We start from the raw sequence: 10,000 nt of genomic DNA on the forward strand, positions 1-10,000 counted from the left end.
GGTTTGTTTAGAAAGTAGATTCTTTCAGTTCTCTTGTGAATTAGAACACCATATCGTTGTCGTCGATAGAATAATGTTAATATATTACATTGGTTTCTTTCGCGATTCCATCTCGCGTTTCATGCTGCTTCATGCGCCGATGTATTTTGCCCGATGGACATCAGTGAATGCGATCAAACTATGATGGTATACACTATTGCAGCTGAAGACGCTAATGTACAGGCCACGCTACGGTTCGGCGCAAAGCAAAACTCTGCCTGTGCTGTACCGTCTCCGCGACAAAAAGAACAGACCAAAGGGATTACATGTACGTGTAACTCGTGTTCTTAGCAGCCTATTAATGTTATCCATTCGCCTCTTTGAGCCTGCCCTAACTGACTCAACTGACACTTTGCTTAGAATTTTGGTATTGCATGTTGCATGTACAACGACAACGACGACGAGATTGGCCTGCCGCTCTAGACGCACCGACATGCTGCTTATACTCGCTGCTACTAGCTACATTGAAATATTTCCTTCGCCGCTCGTGCGTTCCTAAACCATCCATTTAACGATGATAATTTAAAATTAAAGCGTAACAATTAGCTCGCACCGGTGCCGCTCTACCATCTCATGCTCTCATCCATCGTATAGCATCAGCGGCCAACGTTTTTAGGGGTTTTAAAAGTGGAACTCGCACGTCTGTGACCAATACAGAAGAGTGCCCCCGTTCCACGGTTCGTATCCAACAGTCGATCGTCGCTTTCGGTAAAGTCCAGTATCGTCTATTAAATGTTTATGCTCTTGATCACATAGTGCACGATACAGGCAAACACCACGAAACCTCCCAGTACGACCAAGTTGGTGCAAAGCGATTGCCAAATGTTACTATCGTCCGCACCGGGCCGCCCAGGCACGAAAAGGCCACCGTCGGGAGTCTCGGCAACATCGTTTGTACTGCCAGGCACTTCACCGTTGCTGGCATTGGTGGCACTTTCCCCGTTGGCGGTTGCGGATTGCTGCTTTCGTTGCTCTTCGAGCTGCTGTAATCGTTCCGTGATCTCCTCGCAAATTTCGGGAAACAGCTCCTGAAAGACCTCGTTCTTCATGTTGAATGCCAGCGAGTGTTGCGCGTAACGGCGCTTCTCGTACGTTGTCGTTTCGCACGAACCCATCGTCGGGGTGGTCTCGAGCATAAAGCTCAACAACCCCGTCAGAATGGTGGCCACCGACCAGGCCGGGTTCCAGGTGTCCGGATGGAAGTCCGAAATGCTGAGGCAGAGCCGTTTGTTTGTCTTGAAGCGCCCGTTCGGTGTGGTCATGTAGATCGACGGCGGTTTGAAGGGGAACTCTTTTGTGAACAGCAGCGTACCGTGATAGTATCCGCCGTAGTACGGAGAATCTTCCGGGCCTTTAATTACATAGTGCCACTCGAGAATGTTCGAAGGTAGCGGTTCCGCTGTGATATACGGTACTGTAACAGCGAACGGTGAAAGAAAATAACGATGCATACTGGAAGTCAAATTGTATCATCACGAGCCGTCTCACCTGGATCGCGCTTTAAACGCATATAGTCCTGCTTCAACCGGCAGGTGGCCGTCGGTTTCGTGTTCGTCATCGTGGCACAAGCTGTCCTCGTATCACCTAGGGTCAGATATCACAGAAAGCGGGTTCAATGTTGTCGTGCCGCACACAAACACAGCGATCAAAATGATGATCAAATTTGGCGAAGGTCGCTGGCTAGAATTGGACAGTGAAGAAACTGAAAGCTAAAGGGCGTCTGTAGATCGAGTAAACACATCGCCTGCTTCCGGAATGTTCCGAGAGTTCTGTACATCCATACAACCGAGTGAAGAATCAAGCTACGACTATCAATAAGCTCACCTGCTGGACCTTGGAATCTTCGAACCCCCTCCGATATCTCGATCCACGTATCTCCGCTTTCCTAGACCACTTTGGGGATGTAGTAAAACAAGGTGATCAAACACTAATCAAAACGTTCCTACACGTCATCCTTCACCGAACCGAGTGAAGTTGATTGGGTTGGTGTCCGCTTCTACTTTAAACCCAAATCTGGAATCGTAACTAGCGAAACGCGGGAACGGTTGTGAAACTGACCAACGCTAGTAGCTGCAAGTACAACAAAAACCGGACAAAAGCGATGCGATTTTTAGCCGTAATCACATGCGGATGTTCCGCATCTTTCCTTAACAAAAATATGTAAACAACCTGAGCCAAAATTTGGCACTATAAGTTGCACAGAAAAATGCCTAAAATTTGGCTCTATAAACCGAACTGTCACTCAGCGGAGATGGATGATATCAAAATATTTTTTTCTCAACATCCTTTTTTGGAGTTTGGAGTGTAAAATGAGTGTTTCCATGGATCATTGTTCGAAAAGAGTAGTCGCCTAGCGCCTAGGTAAGTCCAAATGGACTGCTTCCAGGAGCTAGTGTTCCTGGGGATCGATGTGCTCGTGCTGGTCGTGTGCGGCAACCAGTACATAAAGTTGCGGAAAAATTGCCGTGCCCTGAAGGTAGCTATCCGCTGTAGCGATCTCCGAATTATGTCACAGCTTACGCCCCTTGACTTCTTCCTCAGGAAGCACCGCAGCTACCGATCGATGAGAATCTAGGCGAGCGCTTGCGGAAGGAACCGGACCAGAAGCTCAAGTATGTCGTCATCCGGGGTAGCGTTACGCCCATCGGCCGGCCCCTCCATAGTGCCATGTCACCATCGGTTACGGGGGTATTGCAGACGATGACTCTCACGTAAGTACGGCGAACGATCGCCCGCTACCAGCTGCTACTGATACGTCATTATTCAACAGCGAACACCGAGTGGCCCGTGCCGTGATGGGGTTCTGGCAGGAAGAGAAACAAATCATTCACGCCTCATCGAATGAGGTACCGTTTCGGATCGTAAACGGAAAGCACGGTGTAGAAATCGTAAACGGTTTGTCGGCCGAGCTACTCGATATGGACACCGTCTATGAGAACTATGAACCCTCCTCACTCTCGCTGTTCGATCACGTGTTCGGTCTGTTCTCCGGAGTACGCCAGAAAGGCTTACAAACGACGGAACAGTTACTCCGGGACGGCAGCTTCATAACGGCCGTTGGTGAACTGGAAGTAGAGAATGGTGGTTTACGGTTGCAGCCACCGACCAACGGTGCGCCCATGTTCCTTACAACCGCCACCAAAAACACGCTCTTGAATCGCCTCGAACAAGCAAAATCTTCGACGCTATTGAAGGTGCTCATATGCGGTACGATATCGGCCGTGCTCGTGGGTTTGATAACGCGCAAAATCTATAAGCGCAAGAAGATGGAACGCGACGAAAGGAAGCTACGGGAACAGCTAGAGAAATCACGCACCGAGCGAAGGTCACGCTTGCGCCCGACGAATCTTACCGAAGAGCAGCGCTGCGTAGTTTGTGTTGAGAATCCGAAAGAAGTGATCTGCTTACCCTGTGGACACGTCTGCCTATGTGAAAACTGTGCCGCAAGGATCAACCTACACTGTCCCGTGTGTCGGGCTGTGATAGAGACGAAAGCTGCCGCTTTTATTGCGTAGATCACGTACAGCAAACAATAGGTAACCCATGTAAAATGTGCAAACAAACCAGTTCTAAAAATGCAACTATCACGGATCAATCTCAACGAGCAAGCTTTTAATCACCTTTTAAAAGTAATGAGAAACTTCTGTTTCAATGTAGGTTGGAATATTGGAAATAGACTGTTGATTCGCCGTTGTTCGACATGTACATCAGCCTTTCATGATACGTTCGTACCCCCGCTGATCAAGGTACATGCGTTGAAAGATCCGATACTTTCTCTCGTGATAATCGTGAGTTGCTTCACTCAAATCCGGAGTAACGATTGTCGCCTTACCGCCCATGCTCGATGCAGCTGACTGTACGGGAAGAAAAAGAAAAACGTGGTTATTACAAATTCCAAAAGTACCACATGTCACACAGACCTCCAGGCTTTCGTAAAGACCTGCAGCGTATGCTCCCATCATGGCCGAACCTAGTAGAACGGCTTCTGGTTCAGTAGGTAGCAGTACCGGAATAGAACAAACGTCGGCATGCGTCTGCACGAAGAGGCTGTTTTTGCTTAAACCTCCACACAGCAGAATCGATGTAATAGGCTCCCGGCCAGATGACTTTAGCACATCCAGTATGTGACGGGTACCGTACTAAGGAGAAACACGTGGTTATTGTTCGTGGAGGCTCTTTGGTCTCTTTGAAAACGTGTAGCAATACCTACCGCCAATGCTTGTATGAGTGCGAGGTAAAGCAACGCCAAACTCTCCACGTCTTTCGTCATTCGCAATCCACAAATCATTCCCGTGAGATTGGGATCCGCTAGCGGTGAACGGTTGCCATGAAAGTCCGGCCAAACATGCAAATCGATTGTCAAACGGTGTACAAATCCGGCGGTTCGTTCCTTTGCTAACTCCAGTAGGAGTGTGTTGAGGTACCCATAAATGCCACTATTGGAGCCGTGTTCCTGCAGCAGCGTACCGTAGCACGGGTGTGTTTGCACGATATGATCAATCAGCACACCGGTAGCGCTCTGTCCTGCTTCGTTCAAGTAGAGGTCCGGGATGATGGCATGCTTGTATGGGCCCCAGATACCGGGTGCCATCACAGACTTCTCCGTGAGGCTCATATGACACGACGAAGTACCACAAATGATGGCCATTTTCGATGTAACCTTCTCATCATCGCCTGCGCCAATCTCCCTGCGACATCCGAACAGTGCAAGGGCACCGGCATGTGCATCGATCATAGATGTCGCAACCGCCGTTCCCGGTAGTAAATCAAGTTCTCGAGCGGCGGCTTCCGATAGACCTTTGCCAATAGGTGTACCAGGATCAAGCACCCGGTGCCCAATAAGCTTCCAATCTGCACGGCTCAATTCGTCCGACAAGTTAATCTGTTGCAGAAACTCGTCGCACCAGACACGTTGTTCCGCATCATAGTTCCACTTACAGACGGCCGAACAAATCGATCGACTATCGTCACCGGTTGCACGGTACGTCAGGTAATCGGGAAGATCGAAAAAGGCTCCGGCCAAACTCGTCACGGTCTGGGCCATATGACGCTTTAACCAGAGCAATTTCGGTAGCTGCATCTCGAGTGAAATGCTTCCTCCAACGTAGTTAAGCATCCAGTGTCGGGTCGCGTTGATCGTCCGCGCTTCCTCTTCCGCCCGATGATCCATCCAGAGGATTACGTTTCGTTGGTGATCGTTCGACGAAGGACTGACCGTTAGCGGTTGCATGTTTTTGTCCAGCGCAACTAGCGAGCAGGTCGCATCGAACCCGATGCCCATAATATCTTCCTTCTTGTAGGCATTGCAGACAGACTGGAAAGAAAATCATGAAATATGGTATAGTAACTATCTCGTACTTATTTTTTGAATTGTGATGCATTTGATATTCAAGATGCCTGGTATCAATTTAGTATTTAAAGTACTTCTTTGCCCATTCAATTTTGAATCGTTTCATGCTCTCCACCATTGTCTTTATAGCAATTGTGTGAGTATGACTTCGGTCAGACGCTATTCCGATTATAAAATCTACTTGAACGATGTGGTTATCAATTGTGCTTGTCGTGCGTCGGTCGTGACTTCATAAAACGCTAATCGCGCCCTGTAGTCACTTCCTGCAACACGCGTGTAGTATCAAGTGCATCTTACACTGAAGCCCTCTCAAGCACACATATACTTCACTAAAGATCACCTTGACACAGTGGCAAACGGCTTGCCAAATATCGTCCGATGATTGCTCGTAGTAATTGGGCTGATCGTTCCAGGTGCGGATCGGTTTCACACACGTTTCCAGCACCTTTCCCGTACTGTTGACCAGGGCTGCGCGGGCACTGCCCGTGCCCACGTCGACACCGATCACAAATGGATTTTTGGAGGATTGCATTTTCTTTCACTACACACTACTTTCACCCGTTGAACGTGGTAAGCAAATCGATCCTCTCGCTTGGCGCCTCGTTTGCGGTTGAACCTGAACTGAGCGGCCACCGCTTGTGCCACCCCACAATTGACCTTAGCGTAGGTCCGCCGTAGGACCAGACGGGGCTGGTTGGTCGGTGGCATGTTTTTATTGTTGATAATGCTCTTTCTGTGTTGGGCTGCTGGGGAGCCGGTGGAGGCGCAATTGATAATCACATCAATAAAAGGGTGCTGGAGTGGTTGAAACAGGTGGGGCATGGAACCGGCGGGATGATTTTTAAACAAATGAAAGCTCATCTGAATCGGGCTTTTGGTCTACTCGAGCGGGCTTTTTGACAACTGAGCGCATCGAGCACGTGCAGAAAAGAAGAAGAAAACGATTCGTGTTTGCAAACAAAAAAAATTGGCCTCTTCGTCCTGATTAAATGAAAAAGACCGACGGTTCCGGCAGGATAATTGCGAATTTGGATGGGTTTGAAACGACACAAAGATGGTACGAGTGAAACATAGGTAAGCATGGCAAGTAACCAATGGGTGACTTGACTGTAATCATTTCGATTCGATTCAATTTTTAGATACATTCTGGTCCAAATCCGGTGTAACGATCGACCCGAGAGTGACCCGGTCTCCATTTCATCCAACGCACTGCAGCGCTACATCCGCGAGCGAGTGGAACGGTTTTACGGGGAATTTGGGGCCGCCAGTCTCGGACGGATGAATGTGATCTACTTTAACGCCAAAACGCACCTCTGCATCATTCAGTCCCGGCATGGGGCGCATCGGTTTATCACGAGCATATTACCTTTGCTAACGTTGGTAAGATACCGGTATAAAACCGTAGAGTGAAACACTACTATATACAAAATGTTACCTTCCTTAGGCGGACAAAGAAGCAGCACGCTACCGGACACTGTACGTCGGAGCAACGCTACAGCAGTGCCACAAGTACATCATCAAGTATCAGCAGCGGTACATCAACAAAACCATCGGTACCTGCCGGGGAGTGGTGCAGAAGCAGAAGCTCATCGAGGACGTAACGAAAATGAAACGCCTTTAGTAGTAAGCAGCGGATAGGGGAGGAAAAATCGCTTTTATTAGTTTAAAAACTAGGACGAAGGGAGCCTATACAAGGATAATAAATCACTGCAACGAAGCTAGTGATATGTGCGTCTGTAAGGAGGAAGGTTTCTCTAGAACGAACTGGTCATTTATAGTCCCAAAGTCTGTCAGTCAAAGGTGGTCAGCGTGTCTAAACTCTCATATCACAGCAATCCGTGTCCTGTTTTATCGTAATCAGTTGCTTGTCACGGTCACGGTCACGTTTGTCTCGTCACGTCAGTCATTTCGTTCAATTAACCTGTCCACCGCAGCCCCTCCTCAGTAGCAGTCATCGTCGCACTCCTTACAAACGTACCTCAGCCTGGTCGAGGGACCTCCGATACCGGTTGTGCTGTTCAGGTAATCGGTCACGCTTGAGGAGAGGCTAAGCAGATGCTGATCCTTACCAACGCCCACGTGCGTCGACAGGCGACACTCGTCGGCGTTCTGAATCTGTACGAAGTTGCACTCCCGGTAGGGCTGCTCGCTATCCCAAAGGAACAGCTCGGACTCTCCGCGGTACCGAAGCACCACACCACAACCACCGTCCGTGCCGAGCAGCACGGAGTGCTTACGCTTTGTACCCAGCTCAACGATTGCGCTCGATCCTTTACCGGTACGCAGATGCTCCACCTTGATCGAGTACACCTTCTGGCCACACAGATAGCTGAAGATCACTATGCTCTGTCCTTTCGGTTTCGAAATGAGCAGCAGGTAGAGCACATCGGAATCACCGCAGCCAGCTGAGATGGCACGTGGCAGAACCACGCGGTACTGTTTATTGTTATGGATGTCCAGCACCAGCAGCGCACCGTCAGCATCTGATATGATCCTGAAATGCATAAAGGACAAAAGTCCAAGGTTAACGTCACGGGGTTAGCGAGACAAGGATTTTCATCGTACTTACACGCAAGGATGTCCCAACTCGTTGTAATCCGTCACCAGATACTGCAGCCGTGAGGATGCTTTCACAATGTCCGACAACTCGATCGTCTTTACCGTCTTATCGTTGGCCAAATTGAAGGCGTAGATCTTCGGCGGACATCTCTTTATCGGTTGCTCCAGGAAGTTGGTAATACCACTGTCCAGACACCACAGAATACGCTATAAACAAAAAGATCGTCATAAAGTAGCTGCTGACAATTGATCCACGTGCTTCGAAACTATCCCTTACCCTTATGTCGCAGTGTACGTCGATAATGGACTGCATCGAGTTACAGTTGCCTTCCTCCTGATACGCCCAGCAAGGATACGGTTTGATGTGCGCATAGCAAGACGGTTTGTTCAGATCGATCTGGCCGAGAGTAACCGGAATGCCATGCTTCAGCCTGGGCATTGCCGTTATTACCCGGTTCTTGTCGTACTGGAAGCGCACTGGCATTACATGGCTAGCTATGTAGCGCTGCGTCGAGAGGTAGATATTTTTGGTGGATTCGCACGGGAAATCGATCGAGTTACCATTGATTCGGTACACCTTATCGCAGTACTCGTGCTCGGAATCGACACTAGGGGAAACGGACACTAGCAGCACAGTAACGAACACCAGCAGCATCATGCCACCAGGGTGGCTACGTTGGTGACTCATCATTCGTCGTAACCGAATGCACCAGCGCTGGGGGTTTGCAGAAATCTATTCCAGGTCCACCACAGGAGCACAATCTTCCTATTACGTGTTGCGCCCTTTAACCGTCGACCGTCTACTTCGTTGGGGCAATTGACTTTGTATGATTGTTCCAGCTTCGAGCCTAGCCACATTTATACATGCTTTGGATTTGGCTGTGCCATTTTCCCGCTAGATTTCCGCACAGAACGGTAGCTGGACTTTACTTTGTTTACTCTCACTGGAGGTCCAAGGTCATGGTTAAGGTAAGCACCATCGCGCCAGACAACGCCAGACAGCACCGAACAGGTACCGAAAACGTGCACAAACGTGTGTGCGACACGAAGTACGTGCATTCCCCGGAACACAGCCAAACAACCGGTGGTCGGCTGTTGACCACGGATTTCTGGTGACGATCAACAATCTGCGAGCGAAACAGAGACCATCCTCCTTTTGGAAGTGGTTACGTTCTTGGCATTATGTGTTTCGTTGTATTTTACGTGTCGGTACATCAAATATTGATAGTTACAACCTGTATGCTTTCAGCATAATTCAACGTGCAGGTCTCGCGACGCGACCATAATGTCATACTTGAAATCCATGCACTTCCCACGGATTCCAGGGAACGGAATTCTTAAACTGTGTTTTTATGTTTCTCATACCGAGGAGACGCGAATCCATGAGGTCATAAGTAAGTACGTGACGACGTGACGTAGTGACTGCTATGCCCCGGCGATGTACTAGTTGGCACACGTTTTCAACGGGTTTACAAACAAAATGGCCCACAGCTCCCAGGTGTCCCCATGGCTTCCACTTTCACGATGCACTGCTACACAAAAAATGTTAAACAGATAAATATTTTGAGTTAGCCGGATAATGATGTGACTCGACTATCCAACGGACCCACCTCAGCACCGAGGGAACCAACCGGAATCCGAGCTCACCGACCAGACGACAACATCTTAACGCCTTGAACTCCGGGAAACTCTGTCGCTAGGTAAACTATAAATTGTTTCGTGCGGAATGGTTTAGGGAACAGTCAGGTTAGTTAACCGATCGCCGTGGTGTTACTTTTGCTCCACTTGTCAGATACATAGTGCGCAATTCCGGCCAAGTCCGGTTGATCGATCAGAGATGTGCGAAGAAAGGACGTTCCGGTTGCTGCCGGTGGTACGGCTTGCGATGGTGGTTGGATTGCTGTTAGCGGCCAGCAACATGATGGCGAACGAAGTTCGGGCGGACTGTAATTCATCGGATAACTGCACCCGCGCGATCTACACCTGGGAAGGTGGACGTATCGTGTGGCCCTGCCCCACGACCAAGCGGCTTATTACAAGCGCTGGCAAATA

At 49.1% G+C, this 10,000-nt stretch overlaps 6 protein-coding genes across 9 annotated transcripts in view; 3 read left to right on the forward strand and 3 right to left on the reverse strand.

Annotated features, from left to right (window-relative positions):
• Positions 1 to 56: 56 nt before the first annotated feature.
• LOC125956766 (ubiquitin-conjugating enzyme E2 J2) lies at positions 57 to 2,195 on the reverse strand. Of its 4 annotated transcripts, none has more exons than XM_049688958.1 (3): positions 1,864 to 2,195; positions 1,528 to 1,623; positions 57 to 1,453 (listed from the first exon to the last, which is right to left on the reverse strand). In XM_049688958.1, the coding sequence occupies exons 2-3, from the start codon at positions 1,595 to 1,597 to the stop codon at positions 768 to 770; spliced, it is 756 nt and encodes a 251-aa protein (XP_049544915.1). In that variant the 5' UTR covers positions 1,598 to 1,623; positions 1,864 to 2,195; the 3' UTR covers positions 57 to 767. The 4 variants fall into 4 exon arrangements, with proteins under 4 accessions (XP_049544915.1, XP_049544912.1, XP_049544914.1 ...); XM_049688955.1 differs by having other exon boundaries at positions 1,528 to 1,719; XM_049688957.1 differs by having other exon boundaries at positions 1,528 to 1,741.
• A 76-nt stretch (positions 2,196 to 2,271) lies between these two features.
• On the forward strand, positions 2,272 to 3,732 carry LOC125956758 (mitochondrial E3 ubiquitin protein ligase 1). The gene is made up of 3 exons (XM_049688947.1): positions 2,272 to 2,515; positions 2,581 to 2,750; positions 2,810 to 3,732. The coding sequence occupies exons 1-3, from the start codon at positions 2,411 to 2,413 to the stop codon at positions 3,552 to 3,554; spliced, it is 1,020 nt and encodes a 339-aa protein (XP_049544904.1). The 5' UTR covers positions 2,272 to 2,410; the 3' UTR covers positions 3,555 to 3,732.
• LOC125956740 (FGGY carbohydrate kinase domain-containing protein) lies at positions 3,522 to 6,006 on the reverse strand. The gene is made up of 4 exons (XM_049688918.1): positions 5,730 to 6,006; positions 4,250 to 5,353; positions 3,960 to 4,178; positions 3,522 to 3,893 (listed from the first exon to the last, which is right to left on the reverse strand). The coding sequence occupies exons 1-4, from the start codon at positions 5,919 to 5,921 to the stop codon at positions 3,747 to 3,749; spliced, it is 1,662 nt and encodes a 553-aa protein (XP_049544875.1). The 5' UTR covers positions 5,922 to 6,006; the 3' UTR covers positions 3,522 to 3,746.
• Positions 6,007 to 6,254: 248 nt separating this feature from the next.
• LOC125956780 (uncharacterized) lies at positions 6,255 to 7,119 on the forward strand. The gene is made up of 3 exons (XM_049688974.1): positions 6,255 to 6,463; positions 6,529 to 6,769; positions 6,834 to 7,119. Exons 1-3 carry the CDS (start codon positions 6,444 to 6,446, stop codon positions 7,008 to 7,010), a joined length of 438 nt encoding a protein of 145 aa, XP_049544931.1. The 5' UTR covers positions 6,255 to 6,443; the 3' UTR covers positions 7,011 to 7,119.
• Positions 7,120 to 7,295: 176 nt separating this feature from the next.
• LOC125956752 (major royal jelly protein 2) lies at positions 7,296 to 8,639 on the reverse strand. The gene is made up of 3 exons (XM_049688932.1): positions 8,226 to 8,639; positions 7,959 to 8,155; positions 7,296 to 7,883 (listed from the first exon to the last, which is right to left on the reverse strand). The coding sequence occupies exons 1-3, from the start codon at positions 8,637 to 8,639 to the stop codon at positions 7,331 to 7,333; spliced, it is 1,164 nt and encodes a 387-aa protein (XP_049544889.1). The 3' UTR covers positions 7,296 to 7,330.
• A 1,146-nt stretch (positions 8,640 to 9,785) lies between these two features.
• The window catches only part of LOC125956751 (uncharacterized), a 1,275-nt gene continuing 1,060 nt past the window's right edge, over positions 9,786 to 10,000 (forward strand). Inside the window, exon 1 of the mRNA XM_049688931.1 lies at positions 9,786 to 10,000. This exon is cut by the window's right edge and continues 656 nt beyond it. Coding sequence (XP_049544888.1) covers positions 9,786 to 10,000 — 215 coding nt within the window.

Source organism: Anopheles darlingi, chromosome 3 (assembly GCF_943734745.1).
Source record: "Anopheles darlingi chromosome 3, idAnoDarlMG_H_01, whole genome shotgun sequence".
NCBI lineage: Eukaryota > Metazoa > Arthropoda > Insecta > Diptera > Culicidae > Anopheles > Anopheles darlingi.

Bases quoted from the DNA above. Each gene is read 5' to 3' on its own strand.
- LOC125956766 (XM_049688958.1), bottom strand. From the start codon at position 1,597: ATGACGAACACGAAACCGACGGCCACCTGCCGGTTGAAGCAGGACTAT. The intron at 1,454-1,527 runs GTGAGACGGCTC...TCGCTGTTACAG, and splicing joins GCGTTTAAAGCGCGATCCAG to TACCGTATATCACAGCGGAA.
- LOC125956758 (XM_049688947.1), top strand. From the start codon at position 2,411: ATGGACTGCTTCCAGGAGCTAGTGTTCCTGGGGATCGATGTGCTCGTG. The intron at 2,516-2,580 runs GTAGCTATCCGC...CTTCTTCCTCAG, and splicing joins AAAATTGCCGTGCCCTGAAG to GAAGCACCGCAGCTACCGAT. The intron at 2,751-2,809 runs GTAAGTACGGCG...ATTATTCAACAG, and splicing joins TTGCAGACGATGACTCTCAC to CGAACACCGAGTGGCCCGTG.
- LOC125956740 (XM_049688918.1), bottom strand. From the start codon at position 5,921: ATGCAATCCTCCAAAAATCCATTTGTGATCGGTGTCGACGTGGGCACG. The intron at 5,354-5,729 runs GTGATCTTTAGT...TTTTCTTTCCAG, and splicing joins CCGTTTGCCACTGTGTCAAG to TCTGTCTGCAATGCCTACAA. The intron at 4,179-4,249 runs GTAGGTATTGCT...GTTTCTCCTTAG, and splicing joins CACTCATACAAGCATTGGCG to TACGGTACCCGTCACATACT.
- LOC125956780 (XM_049688974.1), top strand. From the start codon at position 6,444: ATGGTACGAGTGAAACATAG. The intron at 6,464-6,528 runs GTAAGCATGGCA...TTCAATTTTTAG, and splicing joins ATGGTACGAGTGAAACATAG to ATACATTCTGGTCCAAATCC. The intron at 6,770-6,833 runs GTAAGATACCGG...TACCTTCCTTAG, and splicing joins TATTACCTTTGCTAACGTTG to GCGGACAAAGAAGCAGCACG.
- LOC125956752 (XM_049688932.1), bottom strand. From the start codon at position 8,639: ATGATGAGTCACCAACGTAGCCACCCTGGTGGCATGATGCTGCTGGTG. The intron at 8,156-8,225 runs GTAAGGGATAGT...TTTTGTTTATAG, and splicing joins ACGTACACTGCGACATAAGG to CGTATTCTGTGGTGTCTGGA. The intron at 7,884-7,958 runs GTAAGTACGATG...TATGCATTTCAG, and splicing joins GAGTTGGGACATCCTTGCGT to GATCATATCAGATGCTGACG.